Consider the following 24,747-nt stretch of genomic DNA (forward strand, 5'->3'; position numbering starts at 1 on the left):
TTCAGAGAAGTTACAGACTCCAGAGGGTAAAGATCTATTATAAAATGTTTTTATATAGTACTAAACTATTTTGATGAACAGTTTGATGTGCTATTAATGGCAAATAGTAGTACTGTGTATGTATGTGTGTGTGTGTGTGTGAGAGAGAGAGAGAGAGAGAGAAATATTAATTTTTCATCTTCCTGAGAACTCATTTATTGTACTCAGTAAAAAGGCCCCTGTGATTTGGTAGGATGACTTCATCCTCTGCTAATAAACTCATTCTATTTACCAGTGATAGTGGACATTTTATTCTGCTATTAAAAAAAAAATCACCCACATAGCAAGAAGAGAAATTTCAAGTGCCCATGACATTCCTTAAGAAAATGAGACCTAATGACGAATGCACAGTTATTGTGATGCTCCTTTATCCACTAGTCCTTAATTATTCCAGTTACTTTTATTACATGTTTTCCCCATCTATAGAGTTCTTTTGTATCATTTGCAACCCAATGAAACCCCTGTCTGAAATTAGCTTCTGAGAGTTGATGTGGGATTTGTAACCCAAAAGTACTACCTTTGGATTCATTAAAGGGTGGGCTTATACTAGGAAATTTCCATTTTGCAAGGACAGTGTAAATTCTGCATATCATTTTAATAGCAAGGCAGGTCAATCAAATTATAATTGGCTCCAATTAACACTCTCAGGAGCTGTAGGATTCCTTAGCTTCTCCTGGATTGCACTTAAAAGGAAAATGTTATTTACTGTCACTGAAGTCATAAAAAATGTCCATTATTCAGTATAAGTGATGAGGAAAGTGCAAACCTGGCAAGAGGGATTTGACATAGAGTTAAGATCTGCACACCAATATACACATTGCATCAAGCATGGCATTGTGCGAAATGTGCTGTTACAAAGCACTTTCTTTTAGCTGCACAAGCAGGCCTTGGCAATGAAACTTGTAGTCATCCGCAGCATTTGGGTTTTGAGCTAATCTTAAAATTGCTTTCTACCATTTTCAGAGCCTTGAACTCCTTGGAAAAGCATATTTTTATCATAAAAATGAGGAAGCAGAAAAGAAATGCATTATATTCCCAAGTCTCTCTTACCTTAGGATCTGACTCTTATCATTTTTGGGGTTTCTGCCTGAGTTTCATCATATAGCAGAAATTCCACACACAACCCAGGAGTTGCAGTAACTGCAGGTTGGGTCTGTGACAAGACAAGATTGTCCTGTCTTCATAAGACATCAGAGTAAACTGGCCCGTCCTGATTAGGTATTATTTTCTCTTGGAAAAACTTAAACTACTTTCTTTAACAATGACATGCTTCTTTAGCACCCTGGTGAAGGGAACTAGGTCAGTAAATGTCTTGCCCATTTTTTTGCTCCTTCCCATTCTCAGTTACCTGAAATCATTGCTGCACACCAGAGTTGGAGTGTCATTGAAGTTGGCGCCCACTTGCACGTACTCATCATGAGATTTTGGAACAAGGAGACAAGGGTGGGGTCAGTCCATTGAAACAACTTGTATTAAGGATGGGAGAGGGCTCGTTCTCTGGGGAAAATTAAAAAATTCTTCATGAGAAAAAGAAATGTGTGGGTCCAAGCAAGAATAAAGAATGACCTCTAGAGGGCTCCCTACATTTCTGCATCAACAGATATGGAGGAAAGAACTCTGGCACCACATCAGTTTTTGTGGCCAGGGTACCAGGAAAGAGATGAAGGAACTTGTTAGAAGAGCTTCCCTGGCATTAAAAATGAAGACAGGAGCACCTGGTGGCTCAGTCAGTTAGGGTTCCAACTCTTGGTTTTGGCTCAGGTCATGATGTCAGGGTCCTGGGATCAAGCCCTGAGTCAGACTCCATGCTCAGCAGGGAGTCAGCTCTAGGTTCTTTCTTTCTCTCCTTCTGCCCTTCCCCCAGGACTCTTTCTTTCTCTGTCTCTCTAAAATAAGTAAATAAATATTGAAAAAAAAATGAACACAGCCTTGTGGAGTCACAATACAATGGGAGATGCAGGGACCCACTGAAAATATTCCTGTTTCTTAATATATTTATTTTTTTTAATTTTTATTTATTTATGATAGTCACACACAGAGAGAGAGAGAGAGAGAGAGAGAGGGGCAGAGACATAGGCAGAGGGAGAAGCAGGCTCCATGCACCGGGAGCCCGACGTGGGATTCGATCCCGGTTCTCCAGGATTGCGCCCTGGGCCAAAGGCAGGCGCTAAACCGCTGCGCCACCCAGGGATCCCCAATATTCCTGTTTCTGAAAGAAAATGGTAGAACCAAAAATGATGATCAGAAAACACATCAGAAAACTGCGTTATCTCTTGGAAACTTTTGTGAAGCTATGGAAATGACTCGTGTATACTCTCAAAAGGTGACGGGGCTAAAGCAAAAGAGAAGAGTACAGAAGATTAAGGAGACTGGCCTTTGTGAAGCTTCATGTGGTGGTTAGGACAATATGACAGCCTTATAAGGAAGAGAGGAGTAAAAGTAAAGTAAGGCAGGTAAAGGTCACCGAACTCATAACTTGGTCCTTGGCTAATACTAACCTAGAACACAAATTAGCAAACTTTTTCTTAAAATTTTAGTCAGATAAATATTTTAGCCTTTATGGGCCATATAGTCTCTGTTGCAGCTATTCAGACCTGCTTTGGTAGCATAAAAGCAGCCACGGACAAGAATAATTGGATGAATGTGAGTAGGTTCCAAAATATTTAGTTTACAAAGCAGATAGCAGATTAGACTTGATGCTGTAGTTTTACTTTGCTGACTCCTGGCTTAGAATCAGCCCAGAAGTATGAAAATGTAAAGGAATGACATTTTTAGTTTTTTTTTTTCCTCGATCATTGTTCTCTTTTTCTGAGGATCCTCAAAAGTCACAGTTTAGTACTCTAAGTAAAAATAGATTAGACAGACATTTATAGGCTAACAAGGAAACCTGCAGTATATGTAATGTTGCCCTCAATGCAACAACTTACAAAACAGCTTTTGAAAGATAAAACAATGAAATGTTGGTGATGTCCATAGATACCTTCTGCTTTGATGATACAGACTTTTCAGTCCTAACCAGTGATGTTTTGCTCTTTGAACCTTAAATTATCTTCAGTTTTCTACATGGCTTTCGAGTTATGTACTGCCTCAGACCCTCCATCAGTGAGTGTCATCTCTAAGCTCCATAGTAAAATTTCCTTCCTAAATGTCTGAATCAATGATATAAATCTTGAATGACATCCAGCAAGTTCCCACAAACTCCTAATATTCCTTCTTTTCAGGTAGATCAAACTTTCCAGTTGGCACCAGAGAAAATAACCAAGGTTACTTCTACAGTTTTGTTCAACTGCAGTTTTATTTGACAGCTTCTTCTAGAAAATGCCTATACAAAGGATTAAATCTCCCTCATAATAGAATTTCATAATGAAACTAGAAATAAACCCTTAAATGTCACTAGTATATGTATTAATGTATCTCCAGATAAACACTAGAGTGACATATTTCCTGTTAAATTGACTGGCCTTGTACTTAAGTGACCTGGGAAAGAATGTGGCTGGAGGAGTGATGTCATTCATCACATATTACTTTTTTAGAAAGCAGTTTCCACACTTCATTATCTTAATTTATGGCTCTGATTGGTAAAGCCTCTTTGCTCTCTACTAAAAAATATTCACATACCTAATATTAACGTAGTGTTGTTAATAGAAAGCCCAGTGGCCAAGTAGTTTTGGCATAATGTGTTTGTGATTTACACCACAGGTTATGACAGATTTTGTAAAGTCTAGTTTGAGTATATAAAATTATCATCTTTATTATAGCTTTGTATTTATCATCATACATAAAATGATGTTGAAAAATCTCCAAAGAATGCTGATTTGATGTATATTTTACTTTGCAGTGTACAATTAATGTTTATTGCAAATGCAGATTTTTATGATAAGTAAACTCTGATGGTATTACAGCAGATTTTTTTTTAGTTTAATCAGAATGCAATAAATCACATAATTCTCTAATGTTTTCAATCAGAGTGATGCCATACATTTTAACATGGTCATGCAGGCAATAAATGAAATACTGCAGATCTTCTCTCTGAGACATAAAAGTTATGTCTCATTCCATCTCAATAAGAAAGTCTGTAAAGAAAGGTAGGTAGGTGCTACAAATTTCTGTTGTAGCTGTCATGGCTGTATATACCATATTAAACACAGGTTTGATTTCTTTCTGTAAGTTGTCAAGGGTCTGAATCTTTGTGTGTTTTTGTTTTGTTTTGGCTTTTTTTTAGTGGGGGGAGGGTAGTGCAGTGGGTGAGGGAAAGGGAGAGAATCTCAAGCAGACTCCATGCCCAGCATGGAACCCAAAGTGGGGCTCAATCTCATGACCCTGAGAGCATGACCTGAACTGAAACCAAGAGTCAGAAGCTTAACCAGACTGAGCCACTTAGGCATCCCAAGGATCTGAATCTTTGTATAAAACAGAACACTAATTCGTTCATTTGCTTTGAGGTTGTGATTTGCTCTTTTGGAATACCTCACCCTTTGCCACTGTATTGGTCTTAAAATCACTTTATATGAAATAGGATTCTTCTGTAGGCCTTCTAAGTGTAGGCTTTCTCTTTTTTTTTTTTTTTTATTTATTTATTTTTTTGTCTCTGGTCATTGTTTTTCTTTGGAAATTTTCTCTCTACCACTTAGCACTGCACCTAGACTTAATAATAACACCTGATTGTTACCTATTATCATTATTTCTATTGGTTTCCTCTTGCTAGTATGACAAATTACCACAAATTTAGTGCTTTAAAACACCATGGATTTATTATCTTACAATTCTGTAAGTCAGAAGTCCAATACAGGTGTCCCAGAGCTAAAATCAACATGCCAGATGTTGACAGGGCTGCTGAAAGCTCCAAAGGCTCTAGGGGAGAATCCATTGTCTTGCCTCTTCCAGCTTCTAGATGCCACCTGTTTTCCTTGACTCATGGTCCTGTCTTCCATCTTCAGATTGAAGTGGGAGAGCTAGGTTCTTGTCTCACTGAACCGAAGAATGAATCTCACAGACAAAGGAGAGTGAGTAAAGCGATAGAAGAGTATTAAGCAAGGGCATAGAAAAAGCTCCCGGGAGTGAAAGGGGTCCCAACAGGGTTGCCAGCGTGGGCCTCCCTCCCCTGACAGTTTTTTTATTTAGAACTGACTGGGAACCTTGTGGCTTTATCATTCTTGAGATGCCCTGGTTTGAATAAGGAGTGGTGATAACATCTTTTTTTTTTTAAAGATTTTATTTATTTATCCTTCAGGGACACAGAGAGAGAGAGAGAGAGAGAGGCAGAGACACAGGCAGGGGGAGAAGCAGGCTCCATGCAGGGAGCCCGACATGGGACCCAATCCCGGGTCTCCAGGATCACACCCTGGGCTGAAGGCAGCGCTAAACCGCTGAGCCACCCAGGATGCCCGGTGATAACATCTTTAATGGCTTCATTTGGGGTCTGGTCATTTTTTGTTGGTCACAGGCAACTATCACGAAAAAAGAAAAAAAAAAAATCCTCCCCACCCACACCAAGGCAGGGTGGTCTGGTTTGTTCTCTTTTCTCTGGTTTCCTAATATCTCAGCATTTTGGGAATTTCTCTGAGCCTGATCACATAGTCCCTTATCTATCTCTCCCTACCTAGCCCCACCTGTCCCTTCCTCAAGATCAAGAGCATAGCATCTTCAAATAGCACTCTCTGGCTGACGCCCCTGCTTCCACAGTTCCAGTTCCTTTTCTCTGACCCTCTTGCTTCCCTCTTACAAGGACTTTTAGTATTACATTTCCCCCACCCCTGATAATCCAGGATAATCTTCCCATCTCCGTATCCTTAATTTAATCACATCTGCAGAGCCCTTCTTTTCATGTCAGGTAATATGTTCAAGATTTCAGGGATTAGAGTGATGAAATATTCTAGGGGTCATGATTCAGCCTCCCATGCCATTATTAGGCCCAATCTCTCTCATACATTTACATTTAAAGGTCTCACCTACCCATTGGGCATTTACTTCTAGGTTACCTGCCTGAGTCTCAAAATCAATTTATAGTACAACCTCTTCCATCCCTAAAGTGGCTCTTGTTTCTGCTCTCTTGTTTTTCCTGTTTATCCCAGCTCAATACCTTAGAGTTCGATTTTTGTGCTGCTCATCAAAGATCCTTTTTTCTCCTGTAGCTGTGAGAATATACTATTTGGCAGAAATAGTGGAGGAAGACCACTATGGTATTCTGGTTATAATATATTCCAATAGTTAGACCATAGTATTGCACTTTTAATTCAAAAGTATACATACTATGCTATTAGGATGTGAAGAGAGAGGGAGTGTTATTGAAAACTCTTTAAAATTTCTTTCTACAGGGGCACCTAGGTGGCTCAGTGGTTGAGCCTCTGCCTTTGGCTCAGACCATGATCCCAGAGTCCCTGGATCAAGTCCTGCATCAGGCTCCCTATGGGGAGCCTGCTTCTCCCTCTGCCTATGTCTCTGCCTCTCTCTGTGTGTCCCTCATGAATAAATAAATAAGATCTTTAAAAAAAAAAAAAAGTCTTTCTACACTGTTTAATATACAGGGAGTATACAGTCCACATGATTGTGTGAAGATCACATATACAACATGCCTTGGGTGATGGTTTACAAATATAATAAACCCTTTGTAATTCAAGGAATACCTGTATGCTATTCTGAGATAGATCCCAAATCTGCCTGATTGTTACACAGTTTGTCAAAGAGGAATGCAGGAGTGCAAATTCCTGCAAAAGAGCAGCTTTTCTCCACTGCATTCTCAAGTTACAAGTAAGTGATGGCTTTAGGGCTTCTGCTCAGTAATATAGCCTAGGGGGATGAAGATTCTATTGTTTCTAATTTGTTTGGTGGGGATCTCAGGGTGGGTTTACACCATTTTCCTCTGGGATGCTGATTTGTCAGGGCTTGTGTGGAGGGTAGGTGCTAAGAATCAATTAGGAATTAGTTTGTAAATTTGAAAAGTCTGAGGGTGAGGTGAGGGGATTAAACAGTTATTGAAAAGGAGGTCAGTAATAGAGGATATTTCCTGAGGGTCTAAGGGAAGGGGCAATTTCTAACACAGAGGAGAGTCTGTTACTCCGTTTCAGCAGCATTGTGTCAGTTCAAGTGTTCTGAGAAGCAGACTCCAAGATGGGATTAGAGGATCAGACTTGCTATTAAAAAAAAATAATAAAGAAAAAATCCTGGAGAAAATGCCTGTGAAGGTTAAACGGTGAAGAAGCAGAAATTGGTAGAGGAAACTCCAGTCTGAAATTCAAATCTACTATCTCTGAGCAAAGAGAGGAGAAGAAAATTTGGATAGGAAGAAAGCCAAATCACTGTGAAGTTCTGAGAATATCATGACTATTACCTGATGGGACGTCTCCAACCTGAATTGCCCAATGGGGGACATCCTGCAACAGGGGGAATGAGCCAGCATGAACACCCCAGTGGGGTTCATCGTTTAGCTAGAAGCAGCCCCAGGAAAGTGTAGCCACAGCACTCCACTCATAGGCTAGCAGGTGGAGGCCACCAGTTAACTGTGTTCTATGAAGTTCTCCTGAAGTGAGACCTAAGTGGGACACTTCCATATCTATCACAACCCACCCTTCAATCCAGCCATATTCACTTCTCCGTGCTCATTTTGTGAGCAGCTTAAAATGATTTTAATTTTGACTTTCTTCTCTTCTAACAGTCCTTCATTACAGGGGTCATATAAGCAAAGCCACCATAGTATCTGTATAACAATATAATGATAATACACTATTTAAATCTTGAAAGTATTGATTTGGGATTTAAAAAATGCTAAAGTGGAGCCTTACAGCATTTCAGTCAAAATGACATATGTAATATTTATTCCAAATTGTTGCATGTGCTTATTGATCAGACATTCTCCTTGCTATATAGTATTTCTTACATGAATTTATTAGATTTTAGGTTTTTTAGATTCTGCATCTGCGTTCTTCCCACCAGCAATTCTTAGTTTAGTATAAACTGGTTTAATAAGGTTGATTTCTTGTTCTTCACACCCAACTGAGGTATGTTATGTTGGGGAGCAGTGGAAGTTTTACACTTACTGGATAAAAGGGATATTTTTAAATTAAAAAAATAAAAGAGAGTGAGGCAATCCTATTAATTTCATGGATAGAATACTTTGAAAGGCAGAATGAGATGGCTTTGTCTTCTCTAAAGCAAGGTGAAGTTACAGAGTTAGGGGACAGGGGATGTTGGGTGGGACGGCATGCTTAGTGCAACAGGAAGAGCCTGGGGAACTGAGGCTTCCACACCTGTCAGTTTCAACAATTGCATAACTAATCCAGCCTCCCTGACCAGCATTCTTTAACTCTGTGGTTTATTTAGTACTATTTTAAGAGCAAAGCACCATCTCAGTAAGCATGAGGCTAGCGGGGGAGTGGATGTTTGAGACATGTTTCATTTTCATACAGTCCAACAAACAACTTTGGATTTCACAGCCTATCAGGTGACTGATTGAAATTTCCTGAAACACCCTACTGCTATTATAACGTGATGTGGAGAGCAGTTCAAGGTTAAAAATCCGTGTTTCTAAATGTGCTCCCAGTTTGCCCTTGACTTGCTAACCTTTGGAATCATCAAACATTTGTATTTGCTTGAAGGCAGAAGGAAGTCAGTGGTTTCTCATTGCTACCAGGTACTTAACATTTTCTCTTCCCTGCCAACTTTTCATATGCTCTTCACTTCATCTGGAGTGCTTTTCTCCCTGCCTGTCAGAATGTTCTTCTATCCTTTAAGATCTGCTGTTTAGTCATGAGAGAATGTCACCTGTCCTTCCTCTGAAATCCAGAGTAACTCTCACCCAGACCTTTTACACTGTCTCGTTGTTATTTGTATACTGTGTTACTGTCCACCTCTGCCAAATGCGAAGACCCTTTGCCACTGAAGTAGTGTCTTAAGTATATTTTCAATTTGTTACTAAATTTATTTTGATTACATACATTTTCCAAAAATTCTTTTGAAAAAGCATTACAGCAACGAACCAATACGATAAGGTTGATGAAATTGTAAAACACAGTAGGGCCGTGGAAAAAAAGGAATCAAATAAGCCAACCATGGTTAAGTGTGCTTAAATTACAACTTGCCTCTAAAAAATACGGGCATCTAGAACAATGCAGCATTGTATGATTTACCCTCATTATCACAGAGTAGAAGAACATTATTAGTTCCTTTGGAGAAAGTTGGTTTACCTTGACCCAAAAAGTCAAGAAAACTCTCACATTGGACTTTACATAGGAGATAATAGTGTAATTATATCCTTAATTAACTCAATAAATGTTTACTGAGAACTGTTCAGTATCTTTGGATATTCCATTTTGCTAATTGGGTGGGGCAGGGCAGTCAGGATAAAAGTTGACCTCAATGTTTACCAAGCAATGGAAGGACAGATAAGTAGACCATTACATACAAAGCAGTAAGTGCTTTAACCTATGTGAGCTTAAGAGTTGCTCTAGAATATAGGAGAACCCACTCTGAGGACGAGGATGAAGGAAGACCCGTCCTCTCTGAGGAGGTGATTCCTTATATTTGGAACTAAGCTTTGAAAACCATCTGGAAGTTACTCTGGCAGAAGGGGGTTTAGTGTTGAAAGGTTGTGGGAGAGAGGCAAGAGAGTGAACAGAAAACAAGGACACTGCAGCCTTCTAGAGCAGCACATGCAAAGGCACCCACGTGGTAAGGCTTTAAGCAGGGGTCTAATTGTGCAGAATTTCCTATTCAGGTTAAGAAATTTTGCATTATTCTCAAGAATACCAAGAAATTACAGAAAAGTTATATCAAAAACTGAAAGGACGGGATCGGTAATTTGAAAGAGTGTAGAATGTGTGGTGTGGAGACACAAAATAAAAGGGAGGAAAACCGAAGCGAGAGAGACTTGTCAGGAGGTGTCAGGAGTAGTGATAATGATGATGGTGATAATATTGCTCCCACAAGAATGCTAATCAGCAGTGTCCTCCACCGTAATGCAGAATGACCGCAGAATCAGTTCACAGAACTCTTTCTCTTCATGACCTGCAATAAATGCACTCAGCATTGCTTTGCAGTAAAGGTGATTTTGTGTATTTTTTAGTTATAATATGGAAAAAAACTTTCTTTAATGATGGAATTTCTTTTACCCCCAAACTTTGTTAGAACTATCATATGCTTGGATCTTCAATGAATATCCATCATTTGTTGAAGAAGATAGTCGGAGATTTGTCTCTCAAGAGACAGGCCATCTCTACATAGCCAAGGTCGAGCCATCCGATGTGGGTAATTACACATGTGTGGTGACCAGTACAGTGACGAAAGCCAGAGTGCTGGGCTCCCCAACTCCTCTGGTGCTACGTTCTGATGGTAGGAAATATTTCAAGGTGCAATTCTAAATGTAAATGTTGGGAATACATCCAAAAACAAAGGGAAAAGGTGAAAAGTATATCATGGATTATTTCATTTTGGGGCAAACAAAAAAAATTATGAGTACAGCGATGCAGATTATTTCATTAACATAGGTCCTTGTTCCTAATCCTTACCCAGGACCAGCTTCATAGTTTTTAAGGACCAGAGCAAAATAATAATCGTGGATCCATTGTTCAGAAATTATTAAGAATTTCAAGATGATGATAGGAGACCATCAAACCAAGCATGAGGTTCTTCTGAGCCTCTGGCTCAGGTTACATTGTCATGAACCACTTGTCCTGATTTTGGTCACCTTGAGGTTCTTAAAAGTTTGGTTGTTTTGTTATAGGATATAAAGTATCTCTTAAAAATGTTTTCAAATGTACTCTAGATTCCCAAAGCTTACTCATTTTATTTTTTATTTTTTATTTTTTAAAAAGATTTTTATGTATTTATTCATGAGAGACACAGAGAGAGGCAGAGACATAGGCAGAAGGAGAAGCAGGCTCCCTGTGGGGAGCCCAATGCGGGACTTGATCCCAGGACCCCTGGATCATGCCCTGAGCTGAAGGCAGATGCTCATTCACTGAGCCACCCAGGTGTCTCAAAGCTTATTCATTTCATAACTGAAAGTTTGTACTCTTTGACCAACCTCTCCCCATTTCCCCCACCTCCAACAACATAGTCATAATAGTTAATAATATTGTACTGTATATTTGAAATTTGCTGAGAGAGTAGACCTGAGGTGTTCTTACCACAGAATATTTAGAAATTAAATGGTATCTATGTGAGGTGCTAGATGTGTTAACTTGACTGACATAATCATTTAAGAATGTATATACATATATAAATCATCACATTGAACACAGTAAAAAAAATCGGGCTGTGCCTTCTAAATTTATATAATCTTTATTTGCTAATCATACCTCAGTAAAGCTGAAAATGAAAACATGTGTTCCCTCAACTCCTTTATGGCTATTTCAAGGGAGCACATGAACTTCAGAGGAAACAGATTTGTAAGCCTGCATAACTGCCCCACTTACACAAAGCCATATCTGATAAAGCACCATGCCATGACCACATATTATCTAAACATTTCCTTCCAGTCAGTTATAATTGAATTTGACCTTTCTCATTTATTAAGTTACTGTTTTTCGTCTCCAGGGTGCCATTTAATAAGTTTAAGATTGGTTTCTCTGCTACCAGGGTACCATTAAGTAAATTCCCTCCCATAATTTTTGCTCTTTAGGATATTTCAAGAAGTCATAATACATTGTATATTTCAGTTTGACTAGAAATGTCCAGATTAAATACAGAATAAAAAAGCCCCCCTTTTACACAATGTAAAGGGTATAATGGTTTTCTTGGAACTGCTCTATAAGCAGTAAATTTATGAATCACAGAATCTGAGGTCCCTGATGTTTAATAATGTTGCATATTTGGCCCAGTTAGCTCTGCTTTTAAAAGTACCTAATGGATGGCTAGTAATTTAAATCATTAGAGAAACTAGTTCAAAATGGAGCAAAAGAAAGTTTTATTGAAGAAAAATGAGATAATTCCATAGGAAACATTGAAACTATTAACCTCATATGGCTTTACAGGTGTGATGGGTGAATATGAGCCAAAAATAGAAGTACAATTTCCAGAAACTCTTCCGGCAGCTAAAGGAGCAACTGTGAAATTGGAATGTTTTGCTCTTGGAAAGTAAGTTTTGTAACACTTACCCCAATGTGCTGAAATATTAGTTTGCCGTAAAAGATCAAAATAGTTTTTGACAGAGTCTTCTTGTCCTTATTTTCTAAAATTTTCTTTCATTTAGAAGCAAAGGAAAAATAAAATATAAGAATGCACATACATAATTTAGGTTGAAGCTTGAAAGGCAATTCGCAGAAAATGACTGTGCCTGCCTAATTTCATGAACTAGATTGCTGTTATTTTTCTTTTGCTTGTTCATTTGTCATAATACAATGGAGACGTGTTCCTCTTTTTTCTTTAAGTCATGAATTAACTCAAGAAAATGCACACCTTATTAAAATATCAACTTAGGTAAATCCTTGTATCAGGTTTATGTAATTGACAACTGGAGATGTTCTGCATTGGAAACCTGGTGCCTTTTTGCTCTATCCTAACAAAAGGTTCCTTTTGTAGGGCCTAAGATGCATCCAGGCATCTGTGTAAAAGAGCAATAACTTGACAATTTTCTGCTTAGCCCTGTACCTCAGATTAATTGGAGGAGAAGTGACGGACTGCCGTTTTCCAGTAAAATTAAACTGAGAAAGTTCAATGGCGTGCTTGAAATCCCCAACTTCCAACAGGAAGATACGGGTTCCTATGAATGCATTGCTGAGAATTCACGAGGAAGAAATGTCGCCAGAGGGCGTCTCACTTACTATGGTGAGTATCTACTTTGGGCAAATGGAATTTTTAGCTTTTGCTCTCTCAACAAAATATTGTTGGGCAGTGGGAAGTTATGACAGGATGCCAATGTTCACCTTGTTCTCTTTTGAGTTTTGTTAAAAGAGGATGAATATTTAGGAGGAATTAAGAAGCAGTACCATTTTGTGGTGAAGTCGGAGGCATGACATAGTCTTTTTGCATTTTAAAACGATTCATATAATAACGAATATTTCATTTTTTTCTATGAGTAATGCTTTTATACACTTGGTCATATCACGGAGCAATCTCCTTTGTGTCTATCCTCTCCCCTAGAAAATGTGACTGTATCTTTCTTTATGATCTTTACTACACAGAAAGAAACTGTTTACAGAGAGAACTTGTAATTACTGCATTAGACAAACCACATCAAGTCAGGCTGAAGTTCTTTGGTATTAATTCTCTCCCTTCCAATAATGTAACTGTGCTGTGTTTGCTTCCTTTAATTTATAATCATTTATTTGATGTACTGTTCAGTTTGGGATAAGGAAAGGATAATAATGCTACATTTATTTAGAGTCATTTGGTATAGGAAAATTAAATTATCCTTTTTGTTTTCAGATCATTTTTATTAAGAAAAGTAAGTTTTTTGAAGAAAGCATGATTTAGGAAGCATAAATACATGATTTTACAAAATGTACTGTAATATATAGGAAGATATATGCTCAATGGATATATACTTGCAGTTTGATCATGAGAAGCATTGTAAAACGAGAGAGAGAATTGACCACTTTTGTGAAAGGCAAATTGCATTGCATTCTATTTATCTTAGAAAGTGGAAATGGAAACAGTTTGCATACATAAATGTTTCAGGGAGGAAATCATTTGCAAAGACAAATATTAAAATTAAAGGGCTTTTTATGACCTCCCTCAAAAAAATTTGCATTGCTTCTGATTAAATTGACATGTGTTCACCTATTGTAAGATTTTAGGATCTGTCAGGAACAAATTGGAGGCCTGGTTTAATATCATGAGTCATTCTGTGTTATAACTGTCTCGTTACATGATTACAGAGCACCACGGTGACATTACCTAGGTGTCAAGGTCTACATACTGATGGGACAATAAAGAAGTAGGTCAGGGGGAAAAAAAAAAAAAGAAGTAGGTCAGGGGGCACTTAAGCCATATGACTGTACAGCTCTAAGACCACCCAGAGCAAGTCCCTTTTTCTGGTAGGAGAAAGCTCCAAAGGAGGAGCTTAGTTTCTCCTTTCTGAGAAAGAATTACTTGACCTAGGGTAAGAAGTGACCCTTACAAGAAAACACAAGCTATTCCAACTGTCTAAATGTTTCAGCAGCAATGTTTTAGCTCTGTGGACCAGCAACCTTGACTAAAAAATAAATAATTGAATGCCTCATAAGATGAGAAATTCAAAGCTAAGTTGGTGTTCAAGTACCTTATAAGCAGGTCCTTGCTCAGTTTCTCTGTGATTTTGTTTCTGCCCTTACCGGTCTTTTCCCTTTACCTGCATGTTAGTCTCTGGTAGAGTCATAAAATAGCTGTCCACTGAGACCAGAACATTAACCCTGTTCACCCTTCCTGTCTCCAAAACATCTTGTAATTCCCTTCTCAAATATCATTGCCTGGAAGTTCATTCCTAAACCAATCAGTAGTGGGGAGAATTGACTTATACAATTTAAGTGCATCAGGAACAGGGAATATGGTCAGATTCCCTGAATTTTATGGGCGGTGTGAGGTGATGAAAGAGAAGATAGTTTAATGAGAAATGGGGGTTATTTTACAAATAAAGAAAAGATGAAATGGATACACAACAGACAACCAGCATCATCCCCTATACTGACTAAAGAAGGTAGACTACTGCTTTATTTCATTAGGTAGGTAATATAATATATACCCAAGAAATAAATCAGGAATTAATGAGATAAGGAGTTTCATGATAGTTATGCTACATTTCTGACTTAAGACTATTATATTCAATCAGTGCCATGAAGTTCTCTGGTTATCCGTTCTAATATTTCATATAGATAGAATATTTGGATCTCATATGATAGAGTAAGGGGGGAAATCACAATTAACATGGCAGTTGTAATCTCAGGATTGGCTTCAGCCCAATGAATTATCCTCTCATTTGGAGAACAGTAGTTCTGAGAAACCAGTGGAAATTTTTTGCTAGAATCTTGAGTCTTAGAGAAGGACTCATGTATGAGTTTCTTTGCGGTCTTATTCCATGAAGGCTGATAATTCCTGAAAGAAAAAAAAATGTGCTTCAATATAAGTAGAGTGAAGTGACTTTAGACTGAACTATACTTCAGACTGAGGAAGTCATTTATGTAAAAAAAAATAATAATGAGAAAAAATAATAATAATAAGGCAAAATTTAGACCAATAGATTTTCTCTAAAAGCTAAATAGCTATATTTCTATTTCCTTTATTTAAAAAAAAGCAATTTTACAAGATAGAAATGGAAAGACAAATCTTCCCATGGTTGCAATTAAATAGAAATAGATAAACTGTTTCTCCATATGGAGGATGCAAATGTGAATCTCACAGTAGACATCACATGCATAATGCAATGTGAAACCAGTAAGACATCTCACCTCCCAGTTTTGGATCTAAAATGCAAGCTGAGACTTGGCTGAATATGCTGTGTATATGGAGTGGCTTTGGTTATAAGTGGTATGTTGCTTTCATCTGTAAAAAGAATTTTCCAAATATCTTCTAAAATGTAAGAGAAAATGATAAATCCAGTTGATGCCACTGATTTGCATACATAATTTAAGGTTGCATGAGCTAGTTCTTTTTCATAAAAAATCATATTATTCAAATTGAACCAATTTATCCATCTTTCTCTGCTTTCATTTTAATTCACAAAGAGGTTCATAAGATGCTCATTGGCTTGTATTTAATTAAAACTTATTTCTAACTTGAGGGAGATTTTTTTTCCTCAGCTATAGAAGTTTCCCTTCTACGGATGTTAATTTTTAGTGCATAATTAAGATGAGTATCTCCTGTCATATGTGTACTAAGTTGTCATCAATTGTGACCTTATGATTCACAAATGCACTTGGAAAGGAGTCTATTTAGTATCCCTGCATTACAATCTACTAAGACACACTTGAAGAATATAACGTAGTGCCGCGGCACCTGGGTGGCTCAGTCAGTTAAGCATCTGACTCTTGATTTCGGCTCAGGCCAAACTCTCAGGGTCACGAGATCGAGCCAATGTGTCAGGCTCCGTGCTGAGTGTAGATCTTGTTTAAGATTCTCAGATTCTCAATCCCTCTGCTCTGCCCATCCCCACTGTCTCCCTTTTAAAATAAATAAATAAATAAATAAATAAATAAATAAATAAATAAATAAATAAATAAAAATTTAAGAAAGAGAATATAGTACAATGCCCAGAATTTTGAAAACGGAGAAAGCATAATGAATTTGGCTTAAGAAGTGACAAATTGAAACATTCATTCTCAAATCTAGAAATATTTCCCATACCCACTTAGTAAATAGGGAATTAAATATAATTTTAGTCACTATGCTCCTATTAATTAATTGCTCACAGTGTTTATATCCATTTATATAAAGTATTTATTTATTATTTGCTGGGTGGTTTGTTTTTTTTTTTTTTTTTTTTCCTTGCAGCAAAGCCTCATTGGGTTCAGCTCATAAAAGATGTAGAAATAGCAGTGGAGGACAATCTTTTTTGGGAATGCCGGGCAAGTGGTAAGCCCAAACCCTCCTACCGATGGTTGAAAAATGGAGAAGCCCTTGTGCTCGAGGTAAGGTAACAAGCCTGGTTAATCCTTCGTCTCTTCATTTTGTGTCAAATAAATGCCTTCCTTGTACCTAGTGCCAAAGTTTGTACACATTCATTTGTACCTATAAAGTGATAAAGAGAAGAAAAATATAAAATCAAGAATCCAGTCTGCCAAAAAGGAAATACTTTCAACAATTATATTTGATTGGTAAAAAATAATTTTGTGAATTTAGTCTAAAACTGATATACTATTTTTTTTTTTTTGCTTTTGAAATTAGAAAAGACTTGACTTTAATCAAATGTGGAATATAATTTCTTTTTCCTGTTTGACAAGTTGGTATTGGCCTCTGGAGAGTAAATGTATCATTACATGGTTACCTTTTTACATGAGTACTTATTTTCTCAATCACTTGCTTTCTTAAGCCATATAATTTTTACTCTTTTAAAAAATTGTGTACTAAGTCAATTATGTTCCTTCAAATTTCTATATATAACTTGTCATACTACCTAAAAACCCTTAATAAATGTATTTTCCAGAACCCTTTCTGGTGCACAGAATTTATAATGTGTTTAATTTAAATGATTTAAAAAATGGTGAAAACCTTTCCAGTTGATGGGATGGAAACATGATACATTTTTTAAAGTCTGCAACTTTAACCATAGGGAAAAATGAAGTGCCTATAATATTTTACTTCTTGCTTTGTTATTTATTTTACTGATAGGCATTTGGACTGAAGGGTGTTTATTAGTATTTCTAATGTGTGGCAGTTATGTTAAATCAGTCTCAGATTTTCAAAATAAGGAAATATTACAATTTCAGGTCAGGTTGCCTAATACTCTGAGGAAAATGAAGGAGGTTTGTATATCATTGAAATAATAGTGGTTTCATTTTTCTTTTAAAATGATACATACATTGATATGCAAGAGATTTTTGTTCTTACCTAGGAGAGAATACAGATAGAAAATGGTGCCCTTACAATATCGAACCTAAATGTGACTGATTCTGGAATGTTCCAGTGCATAGCAGAAAACAAACATGGTCTCATCTATTCCAGTGCAGAACTTAAGGTTGTAGGTAAGACAAAGCTTCTCTTGTCACTTTTTTTCTTAAATCCCCCATTTTTGCTAGAACCAGAAATATTTACTTCTCCTATTATACTCCTATATTCTCTACAGTATTATAACAACATCAGGGTTTTTAATCAGGGAATATATTTTAGTGATTTCTAAGGAAAAGCAGCAATTGTGGCTGGAATAAACCTCAAAGGCTGAAATAGAACAACAATAAGGAAACTTGTTGACCTAAAACATCCTTATCCAACTCCAATGTTACAAACTATGCAATGCCTTTTAAGATAATAAGTGAATTTGGTGTTTTCTGTTGCAGGGCTAGTAAAAGTTCAAAAGTAAAGAACAGAATTGAAAACAATAATTTATGGATCCATAAAGAGTTGCTTTGTTTTTAGTGACCCTGCTCAAAGCATCAAACATTGGGCATAGTGAAGTTTTAATTAACAAAGCTCAACTATTTGAAATTCTGAATTATTTTCTTCTTCTTGCACTCTAAGTATATGAAAAGGTAGAAAATGTTACATTGTGTGTAGGGCAATTATCTAGAGAAACACTTTGTAAGTGACAAATGCCTGAAAGTCAACCAAAATTGTCAGAGCATAGCATCATATGATGTAAATAAGAGAGAAAGAAGAAGGGAAATTTTTTGTTCCATGTAATTAAAGTGCAGATTTGGATATGAACAGAACATGATCCAGGGCTCAAGCATCATCACCATCATCAGGATCTACATGGTTGATCCCCAACACATTCAGTTTCCATGATCAGTCAGTCTAATGCAAGAAGCATGGCTTTCTGAATTGCGCTAATAAAAATCGCAGTCCTACATGGCATTGGCCCTGCATCACTGAGTTGAGTCCTATACCCATGGCTGGTCAATCCATATGGCCCAGAAGTTGGAAGACCCTGATTGACCTAACTCAGCGATCCCCAGTCGGGGATGACTTTGCTCTCAGGAAATATTTGGAAATGTTGGGAGACATTTTTAGTTGTCATAATGTTGAGGACAGATAGGGGAAGAAGGGAGCCAGTGTGTATTCCTGGCATCTCGTGGGTAGAAGCCAGAAAGGCTACTCACAAATAATTCTACAATGTAAATATCCTACAGTGCACAAGACAGACTCTCATAGCAAATAATTATTCAGCCCAAAATGTCAGGTGCCACACTGAGAATCCCTGATTTGATGGGAAGCAGGTCTCTCATCCTTGATGCCTGGAGGTTAGAAATACATCATCTGCACTGGGAAGCCTCAATTCTGGAAAAGGCAGATCATCAACTGAAAATCTGGCTACTCTTATCCATAACAGAGAAGTGGGGTACTTAACAAAAAGAGAGTGGATTTTTACCTAGTCTTAAGTTGAAGCATTGCTGTACTATTGTATTAAATTAGCCTTATGAGTGATGGTTCATTCATCTTAAAATGTGTGATTTCATACCAAACATGCTGTATGAGGCTTTTGTATGGGAAAAATATGAGCTATGTTAAAAATCTATATAATTCACTTAAAGTACAAAGGGTTTTTTTTTTTTTTTAGTCAAAAGTATTATTTTAAGATCTTAATTTTTAAGACCAACAATGTCTGGGTAACATATCTTCTTTATCCACAGTCTTATATATAACCGCATAATATAATTAGCTATATGATGCCCACTGACCAAAAAAATAAATAAATTGTATTCCCTGGGATTTTCCATAAGACAGAGCATTAAACATTAGGAGAAATGCACTGTGTTTGGTTAACTTTTCCCACATTTGCAATAAGAGGAAGAATGATTTTCTGATTAAAGTACCATTTCAATCAAATGATACATTTTTATTTATCTTGAATGTTCAGTTGTTTCAGGATCAGCATTGTGTGCATTATTGGCAGATATGATGTTCTTTACATATTATTGTATTTAATGTGATACTGTAACACTAATATAATAACGCATATTATATATTTCTTCAATGCAGAAGGTAAACACAGCCATGTGAAAATTTTATAATAGATCTTGATAATTTTTATGGAAGAGAATAATAATTCAATACCCAGCCTTCATTCTAAAAACACTTACTGAGCACTTACTAAGTGCCAGGTGCTGTGCCAAGTGCTGAGTTTTAGAGATCACAAGAGACTGACTATTGTTGTCTGCATGGAACTAACTTTCAAGAACATTCTGTGATAGGTTTTCATTTAAATAAGCTCATGAGCTACTTTCAAACTTCACAGTAAACTTTAAAAATTCCTATATAAAATAATCATCCCAAGATTTAGAACTTCCTAGAGCACAAAATAGTAGGAATTACTTTTTTAGCATTAAAAACTTGAGTGGTGCCCAGTCAATTAAGTAAATCAAGTACTGACATCTGTGTGTCAGAAAACTTTAAAAATGATTATAAAGTCAACCTCTGAACCTACAGGAATTTTATTTTATTTTATTTTATTTTATTTTATTTTATTTTATTTTATTTTATTTTATTTTATTTTATTTTTACCTACAGAAATTTTAAAATATTAAATTAAAAATAAAATTTTATTCCTTCTTGCCTTTCAGCTTCTGCTCCAGATTTTTCAAAGGCTCCAATGAAAAAGTTGATGCAGGTGCAGGTGGGCAGCATGGTCAGCTTGGATTGTAAACCTAGAGCCTCCCCCAAACCAGTCTGTTCATGGAAAAAAGGAGATATGATCGTGCAGGAGAATGAAAGGTATTTGCTGACCAAAATAATGGTGATTCACTTTCTTCTTACTTTCCATACTGATGTCAAAGCAGGTTTTCAATATGAAATGAGTAGAATATGAGTTGTTGAAAAATCAAGACAGTAGTATTTTTGGTTTTGTAATACTCTCAGGAAGATAGTGTGCAATTTTTGAAATCTGGAAAAAGTTAGATATATCATCTAGCTTCTACCCATACAGAATACCTTATCTTAGCAAGGATTTTCCTCCCCAGTCACTGGGTAAGACTCAAAGTAGAATGATAAAGAAAATCAGTCCTGGACCCACATGAGCCAACATCCTTGGACAAAGAAGAGAAGATATATTAAGAACATATGCCAAATAAATACCAATATTGCTGTTGCCCTATACTGAAATAATTTAGCATTCTTGGTAGTAGCAAAGGCTTTCTTGGTTTTCTGATTGTTATAATATTTAAAATGAGGAGGAAGGATGAAGCTTAAGGGTACCACTTGTAGAGCCAAACAGCCTGGGTTCAATTCTTTGTTCTACCTTTTGCTTGCTCAATGAAAAGCTTTACTTTCTGGGTCTCTTTTTTTTATTTAAAAAATAGATATATATAAAAATAAATATATATACATATATATTTATGAGAGAGAGAGAAGAGTGCGTGTGCACACAAGCAAGCAGGGGAGTGGCAGCAGGAGAGAGAGAGAATCTTCTAGCCGACTCCCTGCTGAGGATGGAGCCCAACAAGGAGGGGCTTGATCCCAGGACCCTGAAATCACCACCTGAGCTGAAATCAAGAGCCAACCACCTAACCAACTGAGCCACCCAGGCACTTCATTTTCTCATTTTAATGTGGATGGTGATATTAGATATCACTAGATAATAATGGGGATTATTAGAAGAAATACATAAATATCTATATAGCACTATATATATCCTATATATATGCTATCTATATAGCATATACAGTCTTTACCGAGCAGTGAGTAAACATAAGTATTAGCTATTTTTATTTATTTAGTACTTAACTACATTGCCAGGTGTTATGCTCAGAGCTTGTGATAAATAGATAATTGACCCCAAAGATGTCCATGTCCTTATCCTATAAACCTCTGATTGCGTTACATACATGACAAAAAGTAATTAAATTTAAATACTTAAAATTACTAAGTAGATGACTTCAAAATAGGGAACTTATCCTGGATTATGTGGGTAGGTTCACAGTAATCACCTGAAAATTTATAAGGGGAAGAGGAAGGCAGAAGGATTTGTCAGAGATATATGATAATCAAGGATGAGGCAGGAGAGATTTCAAACTTCAGAAGGACTTCAGTTGGTATTTCTGCTTTGAAGATGGTGGAAGGTAGCCATGAGCAAAGGATTTTGGATAACTCTTTAAGATGGGAACAGCCTCAGTTGATAGCCAGTAAGGAAAGGGACCTTAGTCCCATAGCCACAATGAACTGAATTCTATCAACAATGTGAAGGAACAATTAATAATTCTGAACCCTCCCAAGAAACATAGCCCAGACAATAATTTTGGTCCACTAAAACCCATCCTGGACTTCTGACTTCCAGAACTATAGAATAATAAATTTGTGTTGTAGGACAGATTACTAAATTTGTAGTAATTTATTACAGAAGCAAGAGGAAATGGATACAGAACTCTACACTCATTATCTATTTTAAACATCTCTGGAGCTCTATGATGTGTTATAAATCATATTATCATCTCCATTTTTCTAATGAGAAAAACAAAACTTAAGATTATGTAATTTGCCTAAAATTACAGAGTCAGGATTTTAATCCCTGTCTGTTTGACTGTTTGACTCTAGACATAAGCTCTAAGCATTTTCAATGCCACATTTTGTATAGGGAGACCAGAATTTTAGAGGTGGTCTCAGCCTTTGCAATCAGAGTCCAAATTACTCTTTTTAGAGATTAGGGGAAACAAACAATAAAACCGTAGGCCAAGAACTGTGGATTAGTTTTTCAAAATTACAAAGTCTTGTTGCAGACAACCAAGTTGACTGCTTTTATTACCAAGACACCAAGATATTTTTGTGAGTTGGTATGACAACACAATTTGCAGTTCCTCCAGTATTTAATGGAAAACACTTCCATTGAAAGGCAGCCACAGCAGGATGACAAGGCAAAGTTGTGAGCTGAGTGGTTAAGCACAATTCAGCTAAATGCTGGGCCTCACAGAATAGATTTCTGAAACAGGAAGTTAATTAGTGATTTGGAGTTTAATTTTGTAAACCAGTTGAAACAAGTATAGGCTTGTGGCACAAATTAGTTAATTGTGGCTGTATTGAAGTTAAGTCTTCTTGTATAACTGCTGACTTTTTGTGTTCAAAAAAGTTTTAAATAGTTTTAACTGTGTACATAAATTAAATAGTGGTTAAGTCCCAAGGACTTCAATGCTTTACACAATAATGAACCCACTTGTCTTCACAGTAGTGCCTATAGTAGGCAGAGGTTTTTAATCTTAATTTCAAAAGAGGATAAGAAGATTAAGAGTTTAAACTACAGGCACACAAGGAGGGATTTACTCCCACGTTATAGAGTAATGCAGTAATAATGCAGGAAAAAAAGACTATAAATTCCAGAATCTGATTTGGGATTTCTGACCTGGCCACTTACTACCTTGGTGTCATTAGGACCATTATGTAACACCTTTGAATCTTAATTTCCTCACTCATAGAAGAGATCATAATTTCTATCTTACATAGTTGTTATACAGTGAGCATTTAGCAGAATGTCTGATATTTGCAGACATTCTTATACTGATAAGTAAGAATAAGATATATTACAAATAAAATGTTGAAAGTAACAGTGACTAAGAAAGATAGAAGCTTTTTGCTCTTTAGTTGGGTAGCTCATTGGCTGTTTGATGTCTCTAAAGGTAGGCAATCAGGACTACCCCTTTTATCTTGCTGCTCCACTATCTTCATATCCTGAACCAAGATGGCTCCCTGGGCTTCAGCTTCTCAATATCATCTCCCAGTAACAGGAAGGAAGAAAGTAGAAATCAGAGTATACTTCTTCCCTTTCTTAGGAACTTTCCAAAAGTTTCAAAAGTAATTTCTTTTATGCCCCTACTGGGCAGAAATTAGTTCCCAGGCCAAACTTAAATGTAAGGGAGAGGCTAAAAAATATGGATTTTCTTTTATTTATTTATTTATTTTTTTTGGTGGACATGTATGTATCCAATGAGAAATTGGGATCAATTTTTTTAATTGGAATTATGTTTTAAGTAGAAAGAGGAAATGGCTTACTCTAGCACCTGTATCATGTTCATAAATGTTATTTCTGTCCATATGAGGACTACTGACCCTTCATTTGTTTTAAATATTTCTAACATCTCCTCTGTGAATAAGGAAACTTTTAAGTACAAAAATAATTAGAAAGAGGAAACATATTTGAGAAGAGGGTTCATAATGTTGCCTTCCCTGCCAAGTATCTTAGTCTGAGCTTTTATGACATAGTACAATAAATCAGATGGCTTATAAACAACAGAAATTTATTTCCCACAATTCTGGGCATGGTAGTCCGAGATCAGGGTGCCAGCTCAGTCAAGTTCTGGTAAGGGCCTTCTTCTGGGTTTCAGATATCAATCTTCTTATATACTCATATGGCAGACAGAGAGCAAAATGGTACCTCATAAAGGTACCAATCCCATTCGTGAGCTCTTTCTCCCCCTCCCGGCTCAGGGCTCATGACCTAACCACCTCCCAAAGGCCCTTCCTCCTAATAGCATCACACTGGGCATTAGGATTTAACATCGGAATTTGGAGAGACTCAGACATTCAGTACATAGCACCAGGTCTGGTGGTTTGGATTTTGTTTTTATCTATTTGGACAGCAAAAACACTGATGAGCCAGAGCCTTGATGCTTAGGGAAAAGACTGCTAGAAGCAATTATTGAACAAGTTGCACTTTTGAATCCTCCCCAAGTTTGTGTGAAATCAGTGTGGGCCTCAGCCATCACTTGGCAATGAAAACCCCATGTGTGTCCCTCTTGACTGAGTCTGCAGCCTTAAGCCAAATTGGGGAAGCACTTTAAATGATAGATTTATTGCGGTTGTTCAATCATTGGCTGTTCCAACTTAAAACGTGCAGATTCAAATCTCATTTTGGGGACAAAAGAGTTTATTGACACATTTGAAAATATAAGAGAAGACAAAATTTTAATAGGGTATTTATGGAAAGATTTTAAAGCCGTTAGTTTTTTAGGTTTGTTTCTATTTTTGTTTTTGTTTTTGTTTTGTATGTGAACTTGGGTTTGTCAGTGAATGAGAAACTTATAAGTAGGAAACCTTTCTCCAATTTAGTGTAGGGAATGCTGGTGGCAAATAAACCTTTGATTAAGCCAATACATACATTATTATGTAAAGCCTAAATCAGGGAAAAAAATAAAATAAAGTCTAAATTAGGAAAAACCATCTAAG

General features: G+C 36.7%; 1 protein-coding gene across 4 annotated transcripts in view; it reads left to right on the plus strand.

The window, feature by feature from the left end:
* The window catches only part of CNTN3 (contactin 3), a 329,505-nt gene that overhangs the window by 223,697 nt on the left and 81,061 nt on the right, over positions 1-24,747 (plus strand). For 3 of the 4 annotated variants that reach the window (XM_038565832.1, XM_038565835.1, XM_038565833.1), the window contains 6 exons: positions 10,159-10,362; positions 12,006-12,108; positions 12,614-12,798; positions 16,438-16,574; positions 17,498-17,627; positions 20,163-20,313. In XM_038565832.1, the coding sequence (XP_038421760.1) occupies positions 10,159-10,362; positions 12,006-12,108; positions 12,614-12,798; positions 16,438-16,574; positions 17,498-17,627; positions 20,163-20,313 (910 nt within the window). Of the gene's footprint in view, positions 1-8,526; positions 8,666-10,158; positions 10,363-12,005; positions 12,109-12,613; positions 12,799-16,437; positions 16,575-17,497; positions 17,628-20,162; positions 20,314-24,747 lie in introns of those variants that run through there. The other variant, XM_038565836.1, reaches the window with a different exon arrangement.

Source organism: Canis lupus, chromosome 20 (assembly GCF_011100685.1).
Source record: "Canis lupus familiaris isolate Mischka breed German Shepherd chromosome 20, alternate assembly UU_Cfam_GSD_1.0, whole genome shotgun sequence".
NCBI classification, from domain to species: domain Eukaryota; kingdom Metazoa; phylum Chordata; class Mammalia; order Carnivora; family Canidae; genus Canis; species Canis lupus.